The sequence below is a fragment of the Phascolarctos cinereus genome, unplaced genomic scaffold (genome assembly GCF_003287225.1).
Source record: "Phascolarctos cinereus isolate Bilbo 61053 unplaced genomic scaffold, phaCin_HiC Scaffold_4;HRSCAF=312, whole genome shotgun sequence".
Taxonomy (NCBI): domain Eukaryota; kingdom Metazoa; phylum Chordata; class Mammalia; order Diprotodontia; family Phascolarctidae; genus Phascolarctos; species Phascolarctos cinereus.
The window spans coordinates 440,096,419-440,117,078 of NW_027555847.1; the positions used below are offsets into that span (position 1 = coordinate 440,096,419).

General features: G+C 35.8%; 1 protein-coding gene across 8 annotated transcripts in view; it reads left to right on the plus strand.

Annotated features, from left to right (window-relative positions):
• Positions 1 to 20,660, plus strand: part of RELCH (RAB11 binding and LisH domain, coiled-coil and HEAT repeat containing) — a 138,515-nt gene that overhangs the window by 73,396 nt on the left and 44,459 nt on the right. For all 8 annotated transcript variants that reach the window (XM_020995716.2, XM_020995715.2, XM_020995711.2 and 5 more), the window contains 6 exons: positions 7,321 to 7,411; positions 9,883 to 9,954; positions 12,577 to 12,717; positions 12,807 to 12,971; positions 14,933 to 15,080; positions 19,814 to 19,970. In XM_020995716.2, the coding sequence (XP_020851375.1) occupies positions 7,321 to 7,411; positions 9,883 to 9,954; positions 12,577 to 12,717; positions 12,807 to 12,971; positions 14,933 to 15,080; positions 19,814 to 19,970 (774 nt within the window). The remainder of the gene's footprint in view (positions 1 to 7,320; positions 7,412 to 9,882; positions 9,955 to 12,576; positions 12,718 to 12,806; positions 12,972 to 14,932; positions 15,081 to 19,813; positions 19,971 to 20,660) is intronic.

Sequence of the window (20,660 nt, forward strand, 5' to 3'; positions counted from 1 at the left end):
GTCCTGTCTTTGACACATACCAGATACATAACCATGGACAGATCACTTTATCTCTCAGTGCCCCAGGCAATTCTCTAAGTTACAAATGAATTGTTGATCTTTCAATAAAAGAAGTTTATAATTTTGCAGTTCCTTATGCCAGTGAAATCATAGGTACACACAAACACACACCAAAAAAAAAAATGGAAAGAAAATGTGGTATTATCGTATCGTGGAGGGCATTAGAAGATAGAAGTTCAAATATTAAATGGGCAGTAAGGAGCTATTGAAGATTTGTGAAGAGTGACATGAGGAAGATTTATTTTCTATATAAGGATGATTACACTGGCAATGGTATGAATTACATTTTGGAGGATCAAGGTGGGAGGGATGGTGTGTTAGGAGATGTTATAATTTCTGTTGGGTGGCAAGGGCTGGTAACTGGGTAGTGACATTGGGAATAGAGAGGTAGCTTAGTTCGAGCGTTTGGAGTTAGAAGACTTGATTTCTCATCCTACCTCAGACACTAACTTTGTGACTCAATGACTTCATTATGAAGGTGAGCATAAGGGAGTATGGTGAAACATACATTAGAAAATATGGTTTAAGAAACAGAGCATAAGTTGCAGAAAGAAGTATTGCAAGATTGTCTTTACCTTTATCCCTACTTCCTCCAAACTGATCTAGAAAATGCTCCAGACCGAATGCTAATCAGAAAATTTTTTTTAAATCACAATGAGTTATTTTTCCAGCTCAGGTCGGCATAGGGAGATAAATAGAACACTATGGACAGGGTCTGATCAGGAGTGTACCTTACAAAGCTTATTAGCACAGGGGAGGTTGTGTACCAGTACAGGGACAGGTCCCAGATAAAACAAAAAAGAGCCTAAATTTATGTAGAGTGCAAGAACAGGTGCCAACTGGCAGCTCTGTCATTTACTACCCAGGTCATAAATCCAGGGCAGATTGTGCAGGGACCCTGTCCTTAGGAGTAGCTTTCCAGGATGAGAAGTAAATGCCTTTGCCTGTGTGTGAAGCAAGAAGGAAGCTCAAAAGCACATGACAGATGTGTGGCACGGAGTGTATAATGTGAAACATTGCCAATGATTTCACTTTGTAAGCTTGCTTTTTTCAATTATGCTTGTTTATAACAAGGGCTTTCTTTTTCTTTCTTATTTGAGGGTGAGGAGAAGGATGAGCTTTAGAGTAAGAAAAGGTGAACGTTTTGCTAATTAAAAAATAATAAAATTTAATTTAAAAAAAAAACACAGTGGACTGGGTTTGAGAAACAAAAGAGGCCAAAGGATTTTAGACTGTTGTGAAGCTTTTTGTCTTTATATCATGACTATTTTCTCCTTGAAGATAGTAGATGTTGGACACAACAAACACTAAACAGTATCACAAAAATTATGACAGTATTAGCTCGTGTTTGTAGCACCTTAAGGTTTGAAAATCAAAAATCATCACATTTGATCTTTACAGCTATGATGTAAATACTGTTGTTATCCCCATTTTGCAGATGAGAAAACTGAGGTTCCAAGAGGTAAGCAACTTTCCTAAGGTCTCATAGCTAGTAAATGATGGAGGTGAGATTTGAACCTATTTCTTCCTACTCCAAATTCAGTGTTCCATCCACTAGACATTTTGATAGACAAGAAACAATTTACCGATTGCTGGTATGGAAGTCATTACAGTAAGCTACCTGTGTGTAATCAGAAACAGTTGATTCATAGCAAAAGTCAAACAATGTGAAATTAGAAGAAAAACCAAAGATGAAAAGGCACAGCATACAACTGCAAGTTTCTTCTAGACAAATTTGAAGAAACTCCATCCATTCTGAAAAAGGCTAAGGTATTGACCTTGATTGTCAGTATTTCCTTTAAAAATTTAACTAATCTAAAATGGTCACCACAATGTGGGGACTAAAAGATCCCAGAAACTATTTTAACCAACAAACCCTTGTACTGCTTACTGGACATGTCAAGCAAGAGCAATTTAGAAGACAACTTTATTATAAAGCACTGTAAAAGTAAAGATTCTACTAAAAGCTTGGTTTGAAACCCATTATCTTGACAGCCTTTATAGCTACACCTGGCTAAAGGACAACAGCAGGAAAATGGAATAATCTGGTCAACATTTATAAAATAATCTGTATTCATCATTGGTGATGAATGATGGAATGAGAAACCACCACATTTGGGCCCCTACATTTCTGTCCCTTACACTATCCCTGTACCAAAAGAAAAATTAACAGAATTACACAGTGCACAGTGACTTTACGATGCCCTTTATACATTGTGGAAGTTCATGCTTAAGGCAACACAGACTTGAGCACATTGAGATAATTTTACAAGATAGCTGAGGCAAGAATAGAAAACCAAAAGAATGGAAAAATTGCACTCAATAACTCCTAACCCCAAAGGCAGTAGAAATTATTTAACTCTCAGTTCATGTACCTAGTTTTTCATCTCTTTAGAGTCCTTATTAGATAATCTACACGCATATCAAAGATATGCTTCTTGAGTTTTTGAGAAGAAAATAGGCAGGCTTTTGCAAATAATTATCTGTAGCAGAACACATCTTTATATTTATATGATTAAGGGATAGAGATAATGAAGCTTTCCACTGTTTGGTGCCTATTTCAGGAAAGCTTTTGACAGAGAATCTTAGCCATATACTGATATCATGCACAATTCCTTGAAAATTCCCATGTAGTTCAACAACTCTTTGATTATGCAAGCCCCCAAACAAAGAAATGTAGCCACACTTAGAATTTTGCAGTGGTCATGGAAGATACTTTGTACGGTGTCCACAGGAAAAGGGGATTCCTTTTAGATGACTGGGTCCTTCAGATGATGCTGTTTTCAGTTGCTATTTTACCCCAAGAGCATTATAGGGCTTCTTCATATCTGGGGCAGGCATTGCACATAGTGAGTTGAGCCCAGAATTGAGTATGAGGAAAGAACAGGCATGATTGTGTTTGGGAAATTTCACAATAGTGTTTTTAATGATCTCAGGCTACTCCCTAGGGCAAAGACCCATCTCTTATTTTAAATAAGAATGTTATAAACCTTGAAGTACTGCAGGCTTTTAAGGAATCAGAGTTGCAGGTGACTCTCATGGCAGCGTAGAGACGCAGAATGGATACAGGTAACAAGTGACTTAGCTAACACTTATACAGTACTCAAAGATTTGAAAAAATCTTTAAATACATTATCTAAATTACATTTTGTATCCCTACTTTAAAGGTTAGGAAACAGCTAAGAGAGGTGAGGTGACTTGATCGTGATCTTAGTTAATATAGCTAGTAAGTATCAGATAAAAGATTCAAACACAGGTCCTCTACTCTACCATGTAGTAGATATTTAATCTTGGGTAAATCCCTTAACTGGTTAGGGCCTCAATTTTTTCATCATCAGAATAGGGGAGTTTTGACTAGAGGACCACTAAGGCCCTTTCCACTTCTAAATCTGTGGTTTTATAAAGTGGTAATAGAAATATTAGATAAATGGAATAAATAGGGATATTAAAAAACATGTTGATCAGAGGATTAAATCTGACAGCTAGATAACCCAAAAAATGCACTGATATGCATAAAATGTAAAAAGAACTAGAGAGAAGGCCTCCAGCACATTGGATAAATTCTCTGTGAACATGGATAAAAAACACAGAGGATAAAAAGGCTTGGAGAGATTATGATCTGAATACTAGTGGAGTGAATCCCCATTTCATTGAAATCTCAGACTACTGAAGCTTTTTATTTATATGAAACTCTTAATCACCATGTTATTGTGATAGCTCTAATCTGAGATACAGCAAAGTAATTATTTTAATGATAGTTCTATCATACTTCATATGGCATAACAATCTAGCCATGAGTAACTGAGAAAATTAAATGTTAGGAATGCTTATTGATGTAGGTTCATAATTTCAAATTTTTTATTTATAATTTCTTCTAAAAATACAAATTTATTTGTTTTTACCTTTGAGTAGAGGCAGCTGTGTCCTATGGGGGATGGGGGAGAGCTGACTTTAGAGTAAGGAAGGCCTGGGTTCAAATCTGTCTCTGATATATTGGCTGTGTGATCCTGGTCAAGTCACTCAGTTTCTCAGGGCTAGAAGTTAAAGAGAAGATAGAAACCTGCATTGATAGAGGGAGATTCCTTGTCCAGGAATTTTATTGTTTAGGATCTAATTCAGTTTTTTTTAACCTTCAAAGTGTTTTCTGGCATTGATGATAGTGACAACAAATTGATATAGCATATAAAACTATTTGGCTAAAAGTGAAGGCCTATAACCTTAAACTTATGAAAAAAGAAGTGGAAATAATACAGAAGAAAGAAGAAATATAATAGATAGTATATGTGAGTGGAGGAAATGGATGAGGACTGAATGACAGCTATGGATTTAATTAACGTTCTTTTCTACCTAGGAATTTTGTTAGGAAAGGGGTTGGGGAAATGTGGGCCTTCTAATCTGCCAAGTATGTTACATCCACATTTGATAAGTATCTTGTGACAGTATCTAAAATACTGTAGTTAAGCTATCAATGGCCACATTACAAAATATTTAGAGAAATTTAAATTAAAGCAACTCTCAAGTTCTACCTTAGATTTATTACATTGACAAAGTTAACAAAAAGAAAATGACAAATTTGTCTTAGAGGATTGGAGTGGGGGAGATAGAATAACGCATTGTTGGAGTTTTGAACTGGTTTAGCCATTCTGGAAAGAAGTTTGGAACTATGCTCAAAAAGTTATTAAACTGCGCATACCCATTGACCCACTTCTGGGTCACTACTCTAAAGAGATCAAAGAAAGAGAAAAATGACCTATATGTACCAAACTATTTCTAGCAGCTTTTTTTTTTTATGGTGGCAAAGAACTAGAAAGTAAGAGGGTGTTCATCAGTTAAGAAATGGGGCAGCTAGGTGGATAGAGCTGCAGCCCTAGAGGCAGGAGGATCTGAGTTCAAATGTGGCCTCAGACACTTGACACTTATTAGCTGTGTGACCCTGGGCAAGTCACTTAACCCCGACTGCCTCACCAAAAAAGCAAAAAGAAAAAAGAAAAAAAGAAATGGATAAGAAAGTTATGGTATATGAATGTGATGGAATACTATGGTCCTGTAAGAAATTTTGAAGGGGATAATTTCAGACACCTGGAAAGTCTTGTATAAATGAATACAGAATGAAATGAGCAGAACCAGAACAATTTATACAACAAAATTGTAAAAACTACTTTGAAAAACTTAAGAACTCTGATTTATGCAATGACCAGAGGACTTATGATGAGACATGCTGTGTACCTTCTGACCAAGAAGTGTTGGACTCAGGGTACAGATTGAGACATAATTGGGAATGGACAACAAGTGAATTTGTTTTCCTTAACTCTGCATACTTATTGCATGGGTTTCATTTTTTTTTGTTGTTGGGAAAATAGGGGTGGGGGCCAGAAAAAAAAGTTAGATTTTTTTATTGAAAAAGATTTTTAATTAAAAAATACATCACTGTAATTAAATCACAGTTTAGCCAAATGAATTATTAAAAGTGTTATCAGTTGTCATTACAGCAGTGTCTTTATAATTTTATCCCATAGGTGACCATTACAAAGGAAAAAGGAGGTTTTACCAGTAGAGAAAAAAAACACTCATTTAACACTGGACCTCCCTATCTCACGCAGTCTGGAAGGGCTTTTCCTAGTCTCATCAGCACTGAAGATTTGACTTGTTCCATTTCTGGCATATGGCAGTTCACAACTCCTTAGACAACTTAGTCTTCTCCTCCTCCTTAACCATATACATGTTAATATATAATATTTGCTGAGCATGGTGCAACTATCCAATTGCCTTAGCCAGCTACAGCTTAGAACTCCCAAGTTGAAGTGATGCATCGTTCTTAGCCTTCCCAGTAGCTGGAATTACAGGCATGTACTGCCATGCTTCGTTTATATTACTGGTAAAATGGCAAATAATATTTTAATAGAATATTCTAATGGACATTCTAATATGTTATCCTTCTAGTTTTCATATGAAAACTAATTTTTTTTAAAATGGCAATTCTGTTTTTTCACATTTATAAAATTTTAAAGATACAGTTGTACATAATTACACCTGAAAACATCATGGGTTCAGTGTTGGAACATTTACTCACTAGTAAATGCTCATAACTAGAATTATTTCAGTAGTAAGTAATTGCTTTATTAAACTGTAAAATTAATCACATAATCATCCAGGCTTGCGACCTAGGTTTCATCCTGGATTTGCTTCTCTCATCAACCACTCCACCCCCAATATCCAATCGGTTACCTATCATTTTGAGCTCTTGTATTCCCCTTCCCCCCAAACTCCAGTTCTTTGTATCCTCTGACATTGCCACTACTGTGTTGCAGGCCCTCATTACCTCTCTCCTAGACTATTGGAATAACTTTGCTGGCTGCTTTCTCTCCACTCTAATCCATATTCCACTCAACTATCAAATTAATCTTCCTTAAGTGCAAGTCTGACCATGTCACCCACCTACTCAGTAAACTCGAATAGCTCCTTATAACCTCTAAGATCAAATATAAAATCTTATGTTTGACTTTTAATGTTCTTCATCACCTTACTCTCCTCCACATACCCTGTGATCCAGTGTCATTGACCCTCCCCCCTTTCTATATAATAAGTACTCCATCTCCCTAATCCAAATATTTTCACCAGTTATTCTCATCTTCCTCTCCTGGCTTCCCTGGATTCCTTCAAGTCCCAGCAAAAATCCCAACTTCTACAAGAAACTTTTCCTGACCTCCCCTTAATGCTAGTGTTCTCCCTTTGATGATTTCCTCCAGTTTGTCTTGAATGTATTGTCTCCCCCATTACATTATGAGCTCCTTCAGAACAAAGACTGTTCTTTTTTGTTTGTTTTGTCTTTTGCCTTTGTATTCTCAGTGCTTAGCATAGTGTTTGGCACATAGTAAGCACTTAATAAATGACTAATCAGAAAACAAATACTGTGTTTGAATGAGACTCTAAATGACTTTTCATAGTGGATACCAAAACAGTGGGGATTTCATATAACCCCAGAATCCTAAAATGGGAAGCATAATCTCATCTAACTTTTTACTTTGTACAGGTGTTCCTTCTCCAACATCTCTGATCATTCAGCCCTTGAATTGTTCCAGTGATAAGGAGCTCACTACCTACTGAAGTTGCATATTCCATTATTAGACTGTTCTCTTATAAATTTGTTTCTTATGTTGAAATAAAATCTGTGTCTTTATAATTTTCATCTTTCTGTTCTAGTTCTGCCTAGTGGAGTCAGTGTAGCATCTCACATTACTATCTATTGATTTGTATTTTCAGACAGATGATACTGACTGGTTGTGTAGCATTTGCACGTCATGTTGGACCAACGCGTGTGGAAGCGGAGCTTTTACCACAATGTTGGGAACAGGTAATTATCTGTGTTGGGGTTTTTTTTAATTATGTTTCTTTACTTACATGAGGTTTAGTAATTATATGCCTTTTTATCACAGAATAATTTTTTTAAATGGCTTTTCAGCACAAGGTAAGTGTCTTGAGTTCTTGCCCTTACAAGGTCATTTATAAGATATACCAATATTATAGAAGTGAAATACTAAAAGTATTTTTAATTTTTTTTCTTTTTTTAAATATTTTTTCTAATATAATTAGGAGATTTGCATATATAAAATTATATTGATTTTTTCTTGTAGCCTGAATGATAATATTGTGATACAGAATAGATAAGCCTGCCATATCTTATAGGTTTATGAAATAAATAGAAAAGTGGAGTAAATTATAAATAGTAAGCCCTATTACATAGAATTTTATGTTTATAATTAAACCTCTTCTTACTAATTTTGAATTCTAGTCCCAAAGTGAAATCTGATACTTGGATATTTAGCAGAATTCAAACACATTACATTTTTATCCTTGATGGCAGTGTTAATTATGTGACTGTGATACAGCTGGGTTCATCATAGTGGTGTTTGGTTCTCACCATATCCTTCTCTGGTTTTTGGGGGGGGGTTGTTTTCTGGAGTGCGGGGGGTTGGTGAGACAATCTGGATTGAGTTACTTGCCCAGGGTCACACAGCTAGTATCATGTGTCTGAGACCAGATTTGAACTCAGGTCCTCCTGACTCTAGGGCTGGTGTTATGTCCACTACACCACCTAACTGCCTCCCATATCCATCACTTCTTTAAAAAATTTTGCTTTGTATTTTTTTTTAGGCAATTGGGGTAAAGTGACTTGCCCAGGGTCACACAGTTTGCTTTGTATTTTTAAAATTATAAAATTAATCATCAACAAAGACAAATAATCAAATAAACATACAAAATACCAGGTATTTTTCTCATTTCAAAATCATTAGCATTAACACAACATATCCAGATCAGTTAACAATCAACTGACAAAAAATGCATTTGCTTTTTTCCCTTTCCAAGTCCATGAGAAGTTCTACTGCCTTTGGCTTATTTTTCCCCCTTTGTAGATAAGTAGATAGATACAGAGTCATTATGGGCACAATCCTCACTCTGCTGATCTCTCTTTACATGTTTTTTTTTCTTCAGGTCTAAAGAAAATAAGATTTATTGGTTTGAGGCTTTTCTGTAATCTAAAAGCCATTGGCCTCTTTCATTTCTTAAACTTTAGCCTTATTTTTTAATATTATTCACTGTACTCCCCTATGTCCACCTTTATATTTGTCCTCAAATGTCATTTTATATGGTGACTTCATTTGGGGGATCATGTTTAGTTCTTAGTTGAATTTTTTTACTCCCTCATCTTCTGCAACAGGTATATTGGCCTATAAACTTCAATTACATTCATTAATCTTTTTACTAATGATGAGATAAACAATTATCACTTGAAATTATCTTTCTTGTTGCCTTTTGGTATACAGGTAATCCAGTGCTATCAAATCTTGTTTCCTTTCCAAAAAGAACCCATGAACCATGTTTCCATTTAGCTATAATTTTCTTATATCCTCTGGGTTTCTCTGAGATGATTGATTGCTTCTAGTAATGTGCAAACTTGTTAGACAAGGATCTCACATTGAGAGTACTCACATACAGACAGTCTAAAAACTCATCCTTAACACCTACTACCCTCTTTTTTCTCACTCTTGACAGGAAAAGCAAAAAGGCAACTATACAATATTGAGGGTTATTTTGTATTTTTCTTAGTTTTAGAAGTTTCTAAGGCCAAAAATTTGTTACCTCACAATAAGTCTCTTTGTAATGAAGCTTTCCATATTTAGCTAGTCTGGTTCTTTGATAGCAGACACAGTCTGACCCTGGACTATTACTCTAAAAAAAAAAAACCCCAAAAATAAAAAACTCCTAAGCACACAACCCCCAAATCCTAAGTATTTCCTATAACATTTAGTAACAACACTTTCTTTGTAAGGTCAATGCTACATTTCTCTATTCACTAAAATGCAGTGGGAGTGAATAAATCCTAGTTCCATTCCCAGTTTTGCTGGAACTCCTTAATCTCTAATTTAAGAATGTTTTATAATCCAGGCTTCTTTCTAGTTCCTAACTCCTGTGGTCATATGAAGTGTCCCTTAATTTCCTCTTGGATCCAGTCTCTTTCTTACAATTTAAAAAAAAAATAGTTTTTCCTCCCTACACTTCCTCACGGGTTCATAGTCCAGCAGTGTGGGAAAGTCTTAGCCCACTCAAGAGTGAAGAGTACAAATTTCATGGAGAATCAGTCATACAAAGGAAGTTAATTACCTGTTAAATTTATCTTATAAATCATTACATGTGAATTCTGTACAGCATAATAATTTAAAATTAAGCTTAGAGATATATGAAAAAAATTCATTAACATATGTAATTAAAAAGCTTTCAGTAAAGGTTAATCATTGTTTCTTCCCTTGCATTTTACTGCTCTAGATTAATCACAAATACCCAGAGAGACGACTTCTGGTGGCTGAATCCTGTGGAGCCCTAGCACCTTACCTTCCTGTAAGAATTTTTATTTTTATTAACAAATCTCTGTGCTTGGATAACTAGGATACCTCCTTTGATATCACCATAGACCAGTGATTTGCAAGTTTTGGGGTGTTTTTTTTTTTAATATGATTTCTTGTGGCTTCTGATCCTGACTCCTTTAGACCATACTACTTTGGGAAAAGAGAAAATGGAGTCAGAGAGAAAAGGCCCATATAGCGGTAGTACCAAGAGCTGCAATCTAAGGAGCTTCATTACTGAGTCACAAACATGGACTGTTATGGTTTTTTTTTTAAGTTTTCACTGGGACTGAAACACAAAGATTAGCAATGCTAAATCAGTCTGGAAGTTCAGTTAATAAAAATCTCCAAAAATTCTGGTTAATTCAGATTTATTATTTAATATTAGAGCAAAGACAGTTCAAAGAAATTAAATTAGAATTTAAAATAATCTGGGTTGAGTCTTAGTTTAGCTTATTTTGTTATAGCACTGACTGATTACAGTACAAATCTCTTTTAACATTCAAAACATAGCGTATCCCTGTATAATCTCCTGATTATAAGAGGTAAATCTAGAGGTGTCTCATTTTTTTTTGGAAGAAGAGAAACAGTCATAAAAATGTCTAATTGGTATAGATTAGTTTTAGACCCTCTATTTCAGACAAGCTTGGCCCCAAGAATAACTGCTTTTCCAGCCTGTAAGTGGAAATAGGGCTGGAAGGGTGTTACTGTGGCAAGCTTATTAGGTACCATAGTGGTGTAGAAACTTTATGATCAAAGTGTATTTAATTTCCCACGTAAGAGCATACAGGAAATGGGAACAATTACATTTGCTTCAACTAGAAATACAAAGAATTCCTTTTGTTTTTATTGGGGGGGAGCCATTTCTAATAACTAAAAATTCTAATGATCCTCCAAATTTTGTGTAATTCTGCCTAACTATTCTGTTTGCATAAAACTCTAAATGATTAGACCAAGAGGTTCTGAGCAGTACTCCATAGGCTTCATGAAACTACCAAATGGATCCCTGATCTAATGAGCGTCACTTTGTATATCTTACCACTCACTAAGTCATTGTAAGTTTCTAAGGAATCTCACTTTTCACTTTCTGCTTTGATCATGAAGTAATACTAACCAAGTTTAGCAAAAAAACCAGAGAAGACACTAAAACTGAGTTGAAATTCGAACATTTTAGTAATTGGCCAAACTGTTAATGATAATGAGAGGCAATACGACATGGTAGATAGAGAAGCTATCCTTTAAGTCAGAAAGGTCTCTTCAAATTCTATCCCTTAAAAATGTTAACTTTGTGACTCTGTAAAAGTCATTTCATATCTCAGTGCCCATTACTTAACTACCTTAATTGGAAGGAGTGTCCAAGCCTCATTCCCTATACCAGTGAACTCATAGATCCATACCTCCAACAAATTAGTAATAATATTGGTAGTACATAGAATAAAATTATTTTAAATAAAACATTTTTTAAAATTTCATTTTAAAATAGTGGATATTACAAGATATTTCCATGTTATTAAAATCAGCATCTGGTTAAAAAAAATAAACAGTGTCAAAGAATAACATTCTGGCTGCTAGAACTTAAAGGAATAGCTATACTTTAGTAAGAAGCATCTCAGTATTTACATTCATTCTCCCATCATGTCTATTTTGGGGGGAGAGCAGAGTTTCATGTGAAAGGAAACATGATTCCATTAGTATAAGAAATTCTCAGTAAGAAAACTCCCCCTACCAATGTAGATCAGTATCTGCTGCAACTTAGTCTTTCTAAAAAAAATTTTTGCAATTAAATGTGTTTCTCTTCTCCCTCTCCACCCCCATTGAGGAAAAAAGGAAAAAATAAAGCCTTTTCAACAAATTTGCATAGTCAAGAAAAACACCTTCCTGTACTATGCATGTTCAAACATATGTGTCATTCTGAACCCTGAGTCCATTGCCACTCTCTCTCAGGAGATAGGCATCATAGATCCTCTGGAATCTGTTGATCAGAGTTCTTAGGTGTTTCAAAGTGCAACTTAGAGCCTTCAAAAATTGTCAGGGTTATATAACCAGTATGCTTGAGAGGTAAAACTTGAGTTTAGACCTTCCTGACTCCTAAGTCACCACTCTCTGTGCTACGCCATTCCATAGCTCTTTCTCCTGATCGTATTTTTAAATCATTACTTTATTTTCTGTTTTGTCAGAGAAAAGAGGAGAATCTTAATAATTGCCTGAAAATTTGTGTACCTCAGACAACAGAAGTTTTTCTGCAGACAGTTTTTTCTAGGGTAGCAGGATAATCGTTTCAAATTTTCATTTTGCCCCTTCCATATTAGTAGTAAGAGGATCCTGAAGCTATGGATGCCAGTTTATAGCAGTGAGCATTAATTTTCCTCTCTTCTATTAACTTTGTCTATCAGTGTGTTATAGTAATATTGGAAAATTATGAAAACAGGCCACCTACTACACCACATTAAGAAAACACATTAGTTGTGCAAAAATATCTATCTGTAGCTATAGGGATGATGACTATGATGTTATTCAAAGAGGAAAAAAATTTCAGCCAATAAAATCAGAGTTCACAGCACTGTGAATGTGCACAGTTGGGATTAAGTATCAAGAACCTTCTTATTTTTACTTTCAGAAAGAGATCCGTAGCTCCCTGGTTCTCTCCATGTTACAGCAGATGCTAATGGAAGATAAAGCAGATTTGGTACGAGAAGCTGTAATTAAAAGCCTTGGCATTATTATGGGATACATTGATGATCCAGACAAATACCAACAGGTATACTTTCGGGTTGAAAATCAACATGATACATAATTTTTACTTTATTATTCCTATTATCAAACTTTATGCCCATCTCCTTTTGACAGGGTTTTGAACTTCTGCTCTCAGCCTTGGGTGATCCCTCAGAAAGAGTAGTTAGTGCAACACATCAAGTATTTTTACCTGCCTATGCTGCTTGGACGACAGAGCTTGGGAATTTGCAGTCTCATCTTATTCCTACACTACTAAATAAGATTGAAAAACTTCTCAGGGTAGGTGATTACATTGCTTAAGTTTTTCTGGAAGCTTAATATATAGTAAAGAACATGTTAGAAAAATGGAATGTGTCAGTTAGTCAAACATTCCAATAAACTGTAAGTTAACTGCCAGTTCATGTTTCTGCTATAGGCTTTGGACCTAGAGAGATGCCTTAGGAAAGGCTGCTGTGTCAGGGTGAGAAGACTATTCATGGATTAAGTTCACCTATTGAGCAGCAACTGTCTAACATAGACATACATTCAGCTCTTCTCAGGGAACTGACTGACCCAGCCCTCTTCTCATCTCTTCTTTAACTGTTCACTTCTCAAATAACTTCTGCATCACTTCTCAACTACATCTTAGTTCTCTTACTAGAATAGAAGTTTGTCCTTGGACATTGTGAAATGATTGGTTTCTAAATCTTTCTAGATAATAAAGATAGTATACCTTTTACTGTTCTAAATTACCATTTTAATACAGTATTTTATTCCCTCACTAATAAAACTTCATTTTTTCACTCTTGAGTTGGGATTAATTTCTAGTCTGTTATGTCAAAATCTCTAGGATACCCTACAAAATTGACGTAATGAGTTCTGTTAATTTTAAATGGTTTTACTAGTAAGTAATGGCCCATTCCTATTACTTATAGGTTGGAGGTTGGTCTGTCCCAAATCCATAAAGATTCTTCCTTTATACCTTGCTGAATTCAAGGAGCAATAAAAATAAGTTAGTCCTGTCTTGGGTTAAGGAAAATGTGTTGCCATCCTTATCATAGCTCATATGTATAAAGTACTTTACGCTTTCCATGCAATAATCCTTGTGAAACAGATAACAGGAATAATTATTAACTGCATTTTCCAGCTGAGAATTCTGAGGCTTAACAGGTTGTGACAGCTATGTAACTATAAGCCATTCTCCAATCAGTGTCAGTGACGCAAACTAGAATTAGAAACTAGGTCTTCTGATTCTAAGTCCATTGTTCTCTCCACTGTGCCATGTTGTGGAATTAGGAGAAATTACATTGAATGTTTATTAAAATGTAGGATATAGTCTTTCAAAAAATATTTGAAACCTGTGTTAACAGGATTCCTGTAAAGTTCTTTTATTAAATGTCATCTGACCATGGATAATTGGAGCTAACCATACCTAGACTTCTGTTTTCAAAATTATTCTATATTATCTTGTCTTCCAAAAATGTTTCTTTTTTTAAAATAAAAGTAAAATTGGAATGAAGTACATCCTTTTAAAAAACCTAACAACTGGTAACTTTAAAGCATTTTTATTTTTGTCTCATACTAAGAGATGATTCCATATCCAGCTTTTCATCTCTGGAAACCTAGTTTACTACGTTCAGGACAATTAGATGTCATCTTTTGCTTGAGTTACTCTTGTTCTATATTCAGAGTATTAGGTATGTTTTTATAAGCTTTCATACATAATCCTTTACACCTCAAGTAGTTGTGAATAGTTTCTTTCATGCACAATAATTCTGTTCTTTTAGGCTCTTGTATCTCGTTGTATAACACACTACTTTCCCCCCATTTTCTCCTTTTTTCTGTTCTCTGTGGTTCCTCCTTTTAAAACTTTTCTTCACATTTGAATATAAAGCTGGCAAATACTATATGTCAGTAATTTGATAGGTGATCGGTAGGAAAAGGAAACTATTTTACTTGAAAAGTTGAGGAATTAGAAGGTATTCCTTTCATCTGCCTCAAATTCTGCTGCTTAAATTGTGGAATTTCGAAAAATAAGAGCCCCACAAATTTCCTTCAAGATATTAGAACCTATATGATGCTGCTTCCCTTAGCAAAGAATGGTGTTATTGTCTTTTTTAACACTTCATGCTTTGACACACATCTAGAAATAGGTGAAAGCTTCATGGGTATTTCATTTGAGAACTTTAATTTAGATCTGTTAAATGTTTTTGTTTGTAAGGTTGTTTCCAAAGACTAAAATTAACTTCCTTTTGTTTCAGGAAGGAGAGCACGGGCTAGATGAACATAAGCTTCATATGTATCTTTCCGCCTTGCAGTCCTTGATTCCTTCCCTGTTCGCATTGGTGCTACAGAATGCGCCTTTCTCAAGCAAAGCCAAGCTTCATGGTGAAGTGCTACAGATAGAGGGTATTGAAATTGCTATATTTTGGGAGGAAGATTTACAATATTAAAAACCTAGTATCTCAAGTAATTATTGTTTAAATATTCCAAAAATCACTCTTGTTTAAAAATTCTTTTTTTTTAAGTGTGCAAGTAAGTGTGTGATTCTAGTGACCATAATTTATATGACATGTAAAGTTTATGGCTTCATGTATAGATAAGCCTCTTTATGTTTTTTAATATGTTTCTTTTTGTTCTTTTCATACAGTCACCATTGCACCACTAAATTAGACTTGTTTTTCCCTTTGGACAGTTAGGTCCCTTCCATTAACATATCTGAGTCTGAGAAAAGTCATTTGATTTCTCTTGGTGCCTGCTTAAGAGGCTTAGTAATTTCTTCTTTCTCTGTTCTTCCCCAGCCTATACCTTCTTATTTTCAGTAAATTTTCAGATTGGGAGAAAAAATGTTATTAACTGTGTCATGCTATATGACTGAGTAGGTACATAAGTAGATTTAGCAATAAGTTGGTCAGAGCAGTTTCCAGAGTTTCCCCGCTCACTGTCTACCCCTAAAGTAATATAGCTTAGTTGAAACACATTTAAATATTTGAAAAGACTTCATCAGTATGGATACTTCCTCTACAGATGCAGGTGCTAATTCACCTTTACTAGATAGTTTCATATATTTCTGTGTCTCTAAATGTAGCTATTCACTGAGCTTCTTGAAGTCTTTCTGGTTTGGTCAAAGAACTTTCCAAAATTTGTACTTAGTGACAAAGCCATCCAAGATGATCTCAATGCCATTTAAAAACAAATGCATTGGAGTGCAATTTTAATTAAAGGTTAAGGAGTACATGAAATGAAAAATAGAGCCTTTAGAATTTTTTCACTGTTATACAAAGGGAACTCCAGGTCACTTAGAGACTATGCCATGTGGCAATTGGCAGTTCCACTGAACCTCTTCTTTGATTGGATGACTGTTGTTTGATTGGATAACTGTGCTGGAATTACAGCAGTGCTGGAACTACAGCAGTGTAAGGTCGCTCAGATCTTCCCAAATGAGTGCACAGTTAGGTTCATTCACACTCCACTCCTCAATTCTGTTGTTAAATGGATGTATGAGAGATAAGTAGAAAGAGTACCTCTCTCATCTCCCCCTCATCTCCTCTCCCATTACCTGAAAGACAGATAATGTGTATTTTTTTATTTTAATTAAGTAAAAGCTATTTTTTCATGATGACATATTAGAGGAGAATAAAAGTTGCATTTGACCTAGCGAGAACAAGATCACTTTCAAACCTTTCATGTATTCCCAATTTTAATGTATCAAAATATGTGCATTAAAATCACTCTCATTCAATATATAAATTTCTTTCATTCAACAAATATTTGTAGTATTAAGGACTAGGACTACCTTTGTTCTTGGATTTTCTTTGGCCAAGTATTTTTTTTTCACATTTCTATTTATTATTCATTTATTTATTTATTTATTTTTAGTTTTTAGCATTCACTTCCACAAGAATTTAAGTTCCAAATTTTCTCCCAATCTCTCCCCTCCCCGAATCCCATAATGGCTTGCATTCTGATTACCCCTTCCCCCAATCTGCCCTCCCTTCTACCAACCCCCCTCCAACTTCTATTTTCCTGTAGGGTAAAATAGATTTCTATACCCCATTGCATGTGTTATCTTATTTCCCAGTTGCATATAAAAAGTTTTTAACTGTTTTTAAACCTTTGATTTCCAAATTCTCTCTCTTCTTCCCTCCCCACCCACCCTCATTGAAAAGGCAAGCAGTTCAACATAGGTTATACATGTGTAGTTATGTAAAACACTTCCATAATAGTCATGTTGTGAAAGACTAACCATAATTCCCTCCTTCCTGTCTCACCCGCCCCCCATTTATTCTGTTCTCTTCTTTGGCCCTGTCCCTCCTCAAAAAATGTTTGCTTCTGATTACCCTCTCCCCCAATCTGCCTTCCGTTCTATCACTGTAACCCCTTATCCTTTTCCCCCCTACTTTGTTGTAGGGTAAGATAGATTTCTATACCCAATTGAGTAAGATAGATTTCTATACCCTCCCTGAGGGAATAACAAATTCAGTGAGAGTAATGTTCACTTATTCCCTCTCACTTCCCACCTCTCCCCCTCTATGGTAAAAGCTATTTCTTCCCTCTTTTATGTGAGATAATCTACCCCATTCTACTTCTCCCTTTCTTCTTCTCCTAGTACATTCCTCTGTCACTCCTTTATTTTATTTTTTGTATATCATACCTTCATATTCAATTCACCCTGTGCCCTCTGTCTATATATGTATATGTATATGTATATGTATATGTATATGTATATGTATATCTGTATTCCCCGCAACTGCCCTAATAATTAGAAAGATCTCATGAGTTACAAATATCAACTTTCCATGTAATAATGTAAACAGTTCAACTTTAATAAGTCCCTTATGATTTCTCTTTCCTGTTTACCTTTTCATACTTCTCTTGAGTCTTATATTTGAAAGTCAGGTCAATTTTTCTACTTAGCTCTGGCTTCTCAAGAATGCATTAAATTCTTCTATGTCATTGAATGTTGATTTTTCCACTCATTGATTACATTCAGTTTTGTTGAGTAGGTGAGTCTTGATTTTAATCCTAGCTCCTTTGACCTCCAGAATATCGTATTCCAAGCCCTCTGATCCTTTGACGTAGAAGCTGCTACATCTTGTGTTATCCTGATTGTGTTTCCACAATACTTGAGTTGTTTCTTTCTGGCTACTTGCAATATTTTCTTCTTGACCTGGCCTGGGAATTTTCCTTTTGGGATCTCTTTCAGGAGGTGATCGATGGATTCTTTCAGTTTCTATTTCACCCTCTGGTTCTAGAATATCAGGGCAGTTTTCCTTGATAATTTCTTGAAAGATGATGTCTAGGCCCTTTTTTTGATCATGGCTTTCAGGTAGTGCGATAATTTTTAAATTATCTCTCATAAATCTAGTTTCCAGGTCAGTTGTTTTTCCAGTTTGAGATATTTCACATTGTCTTCTATTTTTTTCCTTCCTTTAGTTTTGTTTTACCATTTCTTGATTTCTAAGGAAGTCATTAGCTTCCATTTGCTCCAATCTAATTTGTAAGGAAGTATTTTCTTCAGTGAGCTTTCGGACTTCCTTTTCTGTTTGGCGAATTCTGCTTTTTAAGGCTTTCTTCTCTTTGGCTTTTTGGACCTCTTTTGCCATTTGGTCTAGTCTATTGAAGATACTATTTTCTTCAGTATTTTTTTGAGTCTCCTTTAGCAAGCTGTTGACTTGTTTTTCATGATTTTCTTGCATCCTCTCATTTTTCTTCCCAGTTTTTCCTCTACTTCTCTAACTTGCTTTTCAAAATACATTTTGAGCTCTTCCATGGCCTGAGACAAATTCATATTTTTCTTGGAGGCTTTGGGTGTAAGAGGTTTGACTTTGTTATCTTCTTCTGAGTGTATCTTTTGATCTTCCTTGTCCCCAAAGTAAGATTCTCTTGTCTGAGTTTTCCACTGTTTACTCATTTTCCCAGCCAGTTACTTGACTTTTTAACTCTTTGTTAAAGTAGCCTCTGCTTCCAGTGTGGAAGGTGTACTGTCCCAAGCTTCAGGGGTTTTGTGCAACTGTTTTCAGAGATACTTCTAGGGACCTGTAAGTTTTCAGTTCTTCCAAGGTGGTTTGATCTAAGGAGAGGTGTTTACTCCTTTCCTGGACTGTGCTGTGGTCTGTGAGTGACCACAAGCACTCTTTTTTGCCTTGGAATTGTGAGGACAATTCCCTCTTACCACTGCCACAAGCTCCACCCCACCAGCACACATCCTTACCCCAGGACTGTGACCTACATCCAAGTATGGGCAAGGCAACAGAATCCTGCCTCAAGGCCAGCAAAGACGTCTCTATAATCTCCTTCTAATCAGTTATTCAGTCTCCTTACCATAGACTGAGAGCTCTGGAGGCAGCTCTTCTCTCTCACCCAGGTCCAGCAAACCTTCCCCACTGACTTTCTAAGTTGTTTTTGGCATTTGAGGGTTGCAAAGTCTGGAAACCCCCACAGCTGCCAATGATTCAGTCCCCTAAGGCCTGTTCCAGGTTTGCTGGGACCTGGTCAGTGCTGGCGCAACCCATGCTGGACTGTCCTCCTCTCCCAGCCCAGCGCAGTGGGCTTTCCCCATTGACCATCCAGGTTGTCTTGGTCTAGAAATTTATTTCATTGTGTCATTTTGTGGGTTCTGTTGCTCTAGAATTTATTTAGAGTCATTTTTTACAGGTATTTGGAAGGGTCTTTGGGGAGAGCTCAAGTACATCCCTGCTTTCACTCCATCATCTTGTCTCTGCCCCTTGGTCAAGTATCAATAATATCAAATGTCAATAAATTTGATATTGTCTAGACAATCGATAAACAGCCACCCAAGGACCATTTACTTCTGAAGGCTAATGTTAACATAATGCCAAATTTATTTTATTGTTCACACTTCAGACCTGTTGTTGTTTAATGTAGGTCCCTTACATATGTTACCATGTGGATAAAATTCATGTAATAAATATGTGTTTATAGTTATGCCAAAATAAATTATCTGCAGAAATTTCCATTTTCATTTTTTTAATTGATATTTACAGTAGGCAATGGGTGTAGCAGTGAGAAAAGTTAATGGATGTGTTTTTCCCCCTTGGAAAAGAATAAAATCTGATCCCTGGAGTTAACATTCAATTCCTTCTTCTCATATGATTTTCTTTTTCTTTTTTCATTTCCAGTGACCAGGTTCCCTCGACCTGTGTCACCTCTTCAGGATGTGGCTACCATCATTGGGAGTCGTGAGCAATTAGCTGTGCTGCTACAACTTTATGACTATCAGCTAGAGCACGAGGGTACAACAGGCTGGGAGAGCTTACTCTGGGTAGTGAACCAACTGTAAGTGTGCCTATTTCCACTTCCATGTAATTTCAGCACATCTTAATTATTTTAGCCAATAGTTTCAATGTATTTTCTCACCCTCCACCCCAAGAAACCTCATCTCAAAAAGTGGCGAAATCTACTTGTCTGAGTCCATTCATTTCCCCTCTCTCTGGCTAAAGAAGTAAAATAATGAAATTGTTCAGAAGTGAAATAGATAATCATGAACTAAAGAACAACCTGAAAATAAAGACTAGAGATTACCTACTTAGGTGGCAAATGAGTGAACAATTTTTAAGTAAACTGTTATCTAGCTTCATATTACTCGCAATTATATTTTTTTCAGGACTGTTATCTACAATCATCACTAGTCAAAAGGCTTTTTGATTTACTATAGACCAGTGCTTCTTAAACTGTGGATTATGGCTCCCTATGGCATCACCAAAAATTTGGCAACAAGTTTCTGAACATACAACAGCCAAAAATTAATTAAAAATCAAATGCATAGAGGCAGCTGGGTGGCACAGTGGATAGAGCTCCAGCCTTGGAGTCAGGAGGACCTGAGTTCAAATGTGACCTCAGATACAACGCTTACTAGTTGTGTGACCCTGGGCAAGTCACTTAACCTCATTGCCTAGCCAAAAAGCAAAAAAAAAAATATCAAATGCTTAATGAATCCAGGGTGTTTCTGGCAGTGCCTGCAGGCAG